General features: G+C 40.4%; 1 protein-coding gene across 1 annotated transcript in view; it reads left to right on the forward strand.

Annotated features, from left to right (window-relative positions):
- Positions 1–9,170, forward strand: part of RBM28 (RNA binding motif protein 28) — a 38,451-nt gene extending 29,281 nt beyond the window's left edge. The window contains exon 19 of the mRNA XM_081285030.1: positions 1,877–9,170. Coding sequence (XP_081141156.1) covers positions 1,877–2,011 — 135 coding nt within the window. The 3' untranslated portion in view covers positions 2,012–9,170. The remainder of the gene's footprint in view (positions 1–1,876) is intronic.
- Positions 9,171–9,984: the final 814 nt, after the last annotated feature.

Genomic DNA, 9,984 nt, shown 5'->3' on the forward strand with positions numbered 1-9,984 from the left:
TCACTTTGTGATATCACTGAACTTGTCCCTATGACACCACATATTGCCTTTCAATTGATAGGAATAGCAGCTTAAATTCAGTTTTCTTTTTTAAAAACCAGAACATTTATTGGATGGTTAATTGTTGAAACTCTCAAAATGAACTGGATGCTACAACAGCTGACCTCTTGGGTTTAGGAGTTGTTCCTTCACAGAATCCATGCCTGAATCTGTGGTATAAAATTCTTAGGTGCCTCATTAGACCAGTCCTGGTGCTGTTTTATCTTTTGGTCTTGGCACGCCAGTTATACTTTCTCTTGCTCTTGGCAGGGTAGCCACATTTGCAACAGGTTGACTTCTAAAGGTGGTAGCCCTTAGAGCTCCAGTGGTGGCACAATGTGTATATTATTGCCCTTGCATTAATGACATTCCCTTTGTCATCTCCCTTCTGCTGCGGAAACCAAAGAGCTCAAGTTCAGTTTTCTTGACAAGTGTATTTCATGGGTGGTGCTATATGCTTCCTTGCATCACAGACATCATACTTGGTTGCCCCTTTTTAGTGATGTGGATATTGGTCAGTAGATGTAAAAATTATCTACCTCGATTTAGAAAGTTTCCCACCAACCTTTTTTTTTTAATATTTATTTTTTTAGTTTTTTTAGGTGGACACAATATCTTTATTTTACATTTATGTGGTGCTGAGAATCGAACCCAGTGCCTCACGCATGCTAGGCGAGTGCACTACCACTTGAGTCACATTCCCAGCCCTCCCACCAACCTTTTATCTATGGTTTTAGCAATCATTGCTGAATGCTATTTAGACCCATTATTTCATTATGGGTTGCAGAAAAGTGATTTTATAGTTCATTCAACCCTTTTGCATTGCAAATTGTAGGCAAAAAAATTTGGGGGTTACCACCAAATACCGTTTGTATGAGAAAGGCAGGGTAAATGCTCACTTTTTAATTTTCTCTGGTATTGGTTTGCAGAGTAATAAGCTGTTGCCCTACCAACTTCCTATGGCAACCAATAAGATTTTTTTAGTATTTTGGAATTCTTGGTTTCCATATATTTGATGTGTTTCAGTCCAGTGCTGTTATCATGCTCGTCCTGTCATAGGCCAAAAGAAGCCCCTTCAGATTGGCTTCTGAGTCCTTCTGACATGACCGTATCTGTCTTATATGCTTTTTCCTAATCCTGGCATTGGCCATTTTTCTAAGGAGCCTTAGTTCCTTTTAGTAGAAAATACTCATCCTGTGTTCTTGAACATTTGAGGTCAAATTTTTTTCTACCTTCCCTATTCCATTTCTTTTAAGGTTAAAGGAAGCATTAATTTCCCATCCTACCTAAGAAATCTGTTTCTGGGAAATTTCTGGCTATATCACATGATATTAGAGATCTATTTCTGAAATCCCTTAAGTGGTATATTCTTTTTTTAAAAAATATTTTTTTTTTTAGTTGTTGATGGATCTTTATTTTACCTATTTATTTATATGTGGTGTTGAGAATCAAACCCAGTGCCTCACACATACAAGGCAAGCACTTTACCACTGAGCCACAACTCCAGCCCAAGTGGTATTCTTGGTGAGGACTGGAGCAAGCAAGAATGTCCATACTCTGGACTGTGTTGAGGTTAAAGTGAGTGAATGGGAGCTAGAATGGGAGAGGCTCCAAGACTTTCAGCAAGCTCTGCTCCCATGTGCTGTTGCTCTGATGGATGGACCAATGGATGATTGCTTTTGAGCTTTTCTCTTTAAGGGTCTCTCTCTGAAGGTCTATCTCTTCTTGAAGGGGTGTGATCTCTATAGCTTATTTTCTCTCTTCGTTGACTTAAAGGTAAGGTAATATTTAGTGTTTGAAACTGATTATCTTATGTCTTCTTTCCTTTACTTTGTAGGTACCTAGGAAAAAAGCTAAGGAAAATAAGACAGAAGTCCACTTCAACCAGTTGGTCGAACAGTATAAGCGGAAATTATTGGGACCTTCTACAGGAGCACCTCTTGCAAAGAGGAGCAAATGGTTTGACAGTTGATGCTGCTAGCAGACTGGGTAAGAAGTCAGGCATGTACTTTCTGGTAAAGCTCTTAACCCTAGGCCCATGCCCATGTCTTTCACTGAGGGAAAGAAGATCCCTGAGAGCACCCACTCTGTTAGGAGGCTTGCTGGACTGTGCACATCTGAACTTTGGTTCATCCTCCAGTATGTGGCTAGTTAGCCACAAAGAAATATCTGAAAAACATCATGATGGTTCTTGCAATATTAGCCAGATTATTATGTGAAATTGTCTATTATTGTCCATTTTTATTCTGTTTCTCAAATGGAATCAATTGTAAAAAAGCATTCTGGAGCACTGAGTTTTTAAAATGTATAATTTGTTAACATCCTCTAAATGAAATATTGTGTGATTCTTTGAATAACAGATTATGTCTCATTTCTAATATTAAATCCTTTATTATTTATTAACATTTTTGACATTCCTAACTAGTTCAGCTCTATGGAACTGTATGCTGCAGGGGTTGACTAAGTAAAAGCAGAAAAAATAAAATTGTTGATGTAATCGATGCAAGGTGGAGACACTTGAATTGGAAAGCAGTTGAGGGCAATGGGCCAGGCACAGAGCAGCACCTGCTAAGTGTCTACTATTATGAAAGGGTAATGGCTGATAGCTGATTAGAGATCAGTTTGCTGTGGCTAGAGACACTCGCCTGGCCAGTGATGACCTGCATTTCTGTCATGAAGCTTTTGCTGGGGACTCAGAGCTAGTAGCTGTGGTAGAAAAAACAGTGAACATGAAGCCCAGGTCCCTCTAAGGCTAAGTACCATCATCCTGTGGATTCTTTGGAGGTCTTAGTTTCTTCACCTGTAGAATAAGGGTTTAACTATTCTCTCTGATCCTTTGCTGCTCTAAATTCTTCCTTCATTCTTAAATTTTTTTTTCTAGTTGTTGATGGACCTTTATTTTATTTACTTATTTTTATATGGTGCTGAGAATCGAACCCAGTGCCTCACACGTGTGAGGTGAGCGCTCTACCACTGAGCTACAACTCCAGCCCCTCTATTTCATTTTTTTTTAAGAGAGAGAAGAGAGTGAGGGAATTTTTTAATATTTATTTTTCAGTTTTCGGTAGACACAACATCTTTATTTTATGTGGTGCTGAGGATCAAACACAGCGGCCCCTCGCATGCCAGGCGAGCATGCTACTGCTTGAGCCACATCCCCAGCCCTCTATTTCATCTTATAATATTCATATTCCTTCTCTCTCTTTTCTAAAGAAAGGGTAGGGGCTGGGGGCTGAAATATTAGAGTCAAGGTCCACAAGGATCCTGATGGCATGAGTAGTGGGCTGAGTCTGAAAGATGAAAATCACTGGAGACAAATTGAGCTGGGGTCTAAAATCCCATTACATAACTTCTGGTGAGAGGGTGGGAGTCAATTGAATTCATGTTAGAAAGCAGCAGTCTGGCCCTGACATGTGCAAAGGGACCATTGGGCTGTCTTAATAGTCAACATGTAAGGTCTCAGGTGAAGGAGCTGCTAGTACTCTGAGCTGGCCAGTTCACACATGCAGGACAAATGTAATGACCAAGTAGGTGAAAGAAACCAGAATGCCACATGGAAGCAGAAATGGTCATGAGTTAATTGTTGTTGAAGCTGGTCATGGGTAAATGGAGATTTGTTACACTATTCTTTCTGCTTGTATGAACATTTTGAAGTTTTCCATAGTAAAAAGTCAAAAAAGACAATGGATGAGTTGATAAAGGAAAGTATATTGGCTGCCTGAGAAGAAAATTCCTGGGGGATGATAGAATGAGGAAAACCAAGAAGGGTATATAGAAGCAGATGAGTGAAAGCCACAGGAAATCAGATTTTGGCTCGGCATGAGGAAGAATTTTTTTTTTAACATAGCTGTCAGGTGTGTGAGTCCATCTAGTCCAGATATAGATGTGGTATGTCTAGGATACTGTCTGGGGACTGCCTTGCCAGAGTTATGCTAAAGGAGATGGTAAAGACTGGTCAGATCATTGATATTTGGCCCCATGATGACCTGAAGATATGTCTCTTTTCTTGCCCTGGTGCCTGAGGCCTTTTTTCTAGAGATTATCTGACATTCTTCTCTGCCCAGTGTTTTGCATATACTCAGTCCTCATTAACTCTGGTCTTTGAAGTGGCTTAGCCCCTGTTTAAAACTCTGCTGTAGTTTCTCATCTTACTTTGATTAGAGTGATAACAGGCAATACAGCTCTATCCCCTCTCCTACCTTATCTTTGTTTATTCTCCTTTCTGTTTATTTTTTGGCCACACAGGCCTGCCTTCAGTTCTCTTGACTCAGCCACCTCAGAGCCTTTGTGTCTGTGTTCCCTCTAACTGGAAAACTTTCCCCCCCCAAATTAGAATATTAACTTTGTGAGAGAAAGTTTATCTTATTTGCTTCTAGAGAGACAGCACCTACAGAAACAGCACCTAGTCCTGACCCTGGCATTTATTAGGTATCAAGAAGTGTTTATTAATTGAAAAAAAAAATAAGAAAGAAATGATACTCACAAGAGAAGAGAAAAAGTTGGGAACATAGGCCAGAGTTTTTGATTCCCTAGTCCAATCCAGTGCCATAAATGATGCTTTCACAGAACCATTGCTGAGCTAGGGATAGGGCTGTTTCAAGGCAGTATCTTGGGAAAATAATGAATACTCTAAATTCATTTGGTTCATTTAGAGATAGATGAAAAAAGGCCTTGAAAAATATTTAGACCTTTTGGAGAAATTAGAAGGACAGGTGCTATCTCCAGGGTTACCTTTAGACATTGTGACTGGGGGAGATTTGAACATTTTTGCAGTAGCCTGTCAACATACCTGTCCTAGATGTGGGAAGAAGTAAGGTACTTTTTATTAAGGCTATGAAAGTAGCCACAACCTGCCTATCATTTGATCTCTTTTCAGTAACTCTGTTTGCTAGATACTTTCTCCCCACTGTACAAATATCCCTAACATTTAAATATAATATATCTTAACATTTAGAATAGATAAAACATGGCGTTCTTTCAGGTAACATTGCCAGATTTTGTTAGATCCAGATATTTTTTCTAACAGCTTTAGCAACTCAGTGTGTTAGAGCATCAGTCAGTTGCTTGGAAAGTTATTATTGCACAATTCTTTCAAGAGAGATATGAGGATAAATCGTCTGGTTTCTCAACAACTGGGCTTCATATATGGTGTCCTCCTTTGAGACACCTTCCCATGGATTCTTTGGTTAGCCATTGACCCCTTGAGTTTGAATTCACTTCTACTTCACTTCGGAGCCTGAAGTTTCAGGAAATGGGGTTTTCATTTTTTTTTTTTAATTGTAGATGGACACAATGCCTTTATTTTATTTATTTATTTTTATGTGGTGCTGAGGATCAAACCCAGTGCATCACACATGCTATAGGCAAGTGCTCTGCCACTGCCTATGGCCCCAGCCTAGGAATGGGGTTTTCTGAATTAACATGTAGGTTGAGTTATAGACTACTTGGTTACTAATAACAGTAAACATTTTTGTTCATTTTGAAGATTAAGGCCATCAGTCAAAAGGATCAAGTTTTGGTGGTATTTCCCTGCTTAATTACACAGTAGCTTGGCTCAGAGATAAGACTTCCAAATAAAGAATCTTAAGATAGTGTGCAGCTATTTCTTTGCCTTGTCCTCCTTCCCCAACCTTGATTAGTTGGTAGTTTTTGAGGAGTCTGCTTTATTCCGGATTGTACAATTTCTTCTTTTGGAGTTGGGCCTGGGGCAAGGAATGTGCTTCAACTGTTGTAGAATGAGAATTGTGGTGTCCTCTGTTACAAAGTTAGAGCATGTGATTGTTTCTTTGAAATACAGTCAGGTGTCACTGAAAAACTGGGGCACATTCCAAGACCTGCTTAGTTAGTCAATTTTATCATTATGCAAACATCACAGAGTGTACTCAACAGACTAAGATGGCCATAATGTTACTAGATAATGTAGTCTTTTTTTTTTTTTTTTTAGTTGTAGACATAAGGCCTTTGTTTTATTTATTTTTATGTGGTACTGAGGAGTGAACCCAGTACCTCACACATTCTAGGTGAACACTCTACCACTGAGCCCCAACCCCAGCCCTCAATGATATGGTCTTATGGTACTACTATTGTATGTGCAGTCCATCATTATGTGGTATATGGCTATACTTCAACTTTGGTATTATTTTGTCTTGAAAAGAAGTGTAATCCCAGATATTGGGAGACTGAGGCAGGAGAATTGTAATTAGTTCAAGGCCAACCTGGCAACTTAGACCCTGTCTCAAAATAAAAAAGGCTGGGGATCTCTCTCAGTGGTAGAGTACCCTTGAGTTCAATCCCCCAGTCCCCTGTAGTACTGCATAAAAAAGAAAAGAAAGGATGGAGGGCAGGATGGACGGAGAGAGAAGTAATTCAGAGTCAAAAACTTTGAAGGCTCCGGAGATCCTCTTTTTATTATACATTTGGCCTTCCATTGCCTGAAGAGGCAGGGAGTCAGTACTCACTGACGTGACTCCCAGTTTCAGCTCTCCAGCTAACCTAAGTAGCCAGTTCTCTGCTTAATATCCCACTGTTTGTACAATGATTGACATCACCTGCCAGTTCTGTCATCTAAAGAGCAACTCTTCCCAGACAACTTTGAAAGTCCCTGTAACTTCTCCAAAAACTGCTTCTTCATGGAGATGGCCATATTGTTGGACTTTGGGGTGCTGAGACAAAGTTTGTATTTCATTTTGGCTCTGGTGATGCTCAACTCTGATTTTCAACTCACTTCTAACTGGTACTTTAAGGGCCAGGATGAGATTTCTCTCAGGCCAAATAGAGATTTCCAAATTTCCTTTTGCCCAAAGTTGACCAATTTGGAAGTTGCCTACATGTGTTGCCTTGTTTTGATTCTTTTCTTGTCTTGCTACCTTTTCTTTCCAGAATTGTTTGTAAAGTCTGAGATCCCTTGTTAAATGGGGTGTTATTCAGCAGCCCAAACATGGGGTGACATAGGTGTAGTGTGTGGTTACATTGGCTTCTGATTCTGAACTGGTAATTGGCTGCAGACAAGCTTCTCTATTCATGAAGGAGTACAATAAGAAGATTGTTGGGGACAGCCTGGAACCAATTCTGAGAAGAAAACTGCTGAGTTACTAAAAGACTTATTGGACCACCCCCAAACAGAGGATGTGCCCAGAGTCCATTGCCTTTTTATCAGAAATGAGCCTGTACTGCTGCAAAGCTGCCCCAGAGTCTCTTTCACTGAACAATTGATAGAAGGAAAGTCCTTTCTGTGTTTGAGGGCAGGATCTATATTTTATGCTTTGCTATATACCCTGCAACACTCAACATTGATTTACCCATAGTAGTAGTTCATGTAATACTGCTGAACTCTCTAAAGACTGTCTGTTCTAAGGCTTAGCTGGGCTTAGAAGGACAATGGAGTCATCTCCTGAGATGATACAGTGAAGGCCAATAAAAAGTGAATAATAATAACAAATTGCCGGTCACAGTACCTTGAATGTAGATCTATATCCTTTCTGCTATGCCTCGTCTATGCCAGTCTTGACAATTTCTTTGCCTCTCCTCTCTACTCAAATGCCATCCATCATTCACGTTCAGGCTTAAGGCCCAGCTCTTCCCTGGGGACCTCAAGCATCCTAGGGCATTGTGATCCCTCTAAGTTGCTGGCATACTTACCGGTTGGCTTCCTCTCGCTTGACAGTGTAGTCTACTGTGGCATATGGCTGTACTTCAACTTTGGTATGATTTTGTCATATCTCTAGGTCTTGCCTTCCTAGGGAGACTGTGAACCCCTTGATGGTAAGAATTTTCTCCCTGTAGTTCAGCTCCAGGGCCTGGCACATGGTCCTTAGTGATTGGTTATTGAAGATAATAAAGGTAAATGATGTCCCCACTCATCTGTTGCAGTGATTGCTCCCCAACCTGTCCTTATTTTATGTATTTTCTCTTTCTGTTTTCTTTCTTGCTCAGTCTCATTCATTTTATATTAGATACATAAAAAATGTCAGTTCTCTCACTCTCCTGTACCATTTTCTCTTCTCTCCTGCACTATTGTCTGGGCCTTAATCCACCAGCAACTCCCTCACGTGTTGTTTAATCTGCCTTGGTGGCTAGAAGTCCCCTTCCTGTCCCTTTGCCACCAAGAGACTCCCAGCCCTTATGCACAGGGCTGGATGGTGGAGGCTGAATGCAGGAAACAGCGGTAAGAAACTGACTCAAGTGTCCCTCTCTTAGCCTGTCTTCCCAACTCTTCCTTCTCTTTTTTCTTTTTCCTCTCCCCTGGGTCTTACACTCCATTGTCTGCATGTACTTTATAGTTGAAAAGACTCACAAGTCATGTTTTTGATAAAGCTTTCCCTTTAGATGCCCCTGCAGGAAACATGTTACCTTTATATTCTGGTCCTTAGTGTGGAAGACCCTATCTTCCTATGCTATTTACAAGAGGATGGGATTAAGATGCACCTTTCTTTTTTTTTTAATATTTATTTTTTAGTTTTAGGTGGACACAATATATTTATTTGTTTTTTAAATACCTTTATTTTATTTATTTATGTGGTGCTAAGGATCAAACCCAGTGCCCCATGCATACAAGGCAAGTACTGTACCACTGAGCCATAACCCCAGACAATATACACTTTTCTAATAAGATACTTTTAAGGGCACTCTGGTCTAGCCCAAGGACACCACAGCAGGGTGTTGGCAGCAGGGGTCTGGGAAACAGAGCAGGCTTGTGTTACTTCAGAGGTAGGCAACACAAATAAAGTGAAGAACAGCTCTGTGAGGCAGAGTGCTTTGGCCCCAGCAGTATGCTTCTGAAGGCCCAAAGTGGCCTTCCTCACCAGTGAAAGGAGAAACCTCCCAATGTTAGCAAGGACCCTGTAGGCTCACATTTCTCAGGATAGTAGCTGAATCCATCTGGATGGTACTCCTGGTTCTGAGCCTATCGATGGGTTGGAAGCTTCTGTCAGAAGGCGATTTAACTCAGACCATTCCACATGTCCTACAGCTGATTAACAACTCATGTCCATTTAATGAGACTTGGGTGGGTGCAGAATCCAATAGTAAAACAAAATTTATCTGTAGTCTATGTTAAGTCATGGTTGAATTGCAGCCACAGGTTCCCTACGGATACAAGAGTTGGCACATATATAATCAACAAAAGTAATTCCAAATAATTGAGTGTATTATTATTCTATAATTACAATAAAGAACATTGCGTATGGTATTTCTGTGTTTAATTTTTTGTGCAGTGGTTGGTTTTTTAATTTTTAAAAATTTTCTGCATTTTCAAATTTTCTCTATTGAGTATGTATGTATGTATTTATTTATTTTTGTTAGTGGGTATTGAACCCAGGGGCACTCTACCACTGAGCTACACCCCTACTCCTTTCTTATTTTGAGACAGGGTCTTGCTAAGTTGCTGAGGCAGGCCTCAAGCTTGTGATTGATCCTCTTGCCTCAGCCTCACACATCCTTTTTATCAATGACATGCAAACATATTTTATTCTAGAGAGCCCATTGTTAAACAGTCAGCACACTAGTGCTGTAAAACCTTTTTTTCTCCTGCTCACACTGATTCTGGGAATAGCCAACTCACTGCTTTGGGCTGTTCCCATTTCTCTTTTGAAGTCGCCCAAGTAGTGTTCTACTCAATCTTCCAGACTTTCTTACCATCCCTTCAAAATTGTTCTGTAGCTCAGTGGTAGAGCATTGCCTAGCATGTGTGAGGCCCTGGGGGTCTATCCCAAGCACTGAAAAACAAGAAATAAAAATAATAAGCCCTTTGAATATCTTATCTCAATGAGCTTTACATCAAACCTAGCAAAAGTCATTGAGGGGCAAACACGACTTATCCATGTTAGAGCCAATTTAATAGGATGCAGGAAAGTCTAGAATCTCTCCCAGAATCCCTTGGCCTCATGAGTTAGGACCAGAAAAGGGCTCCTGCCTGGCTTGGCGTGTGCTGTTCCCTGGGGTTATTTA

This window comes from Spermophilus citellus, assembly GCF_964194105.1.
Source record: "Spermophilus citellus genome assembly, chromosome: 3".
NCBI classification, from domain to species: domain Eukaryota; kingdom Metazoa; phylum Chordata; class Mammalia; order Rodentia; family Sciuridae; genus Spermophilus; species Spermophilus citellus.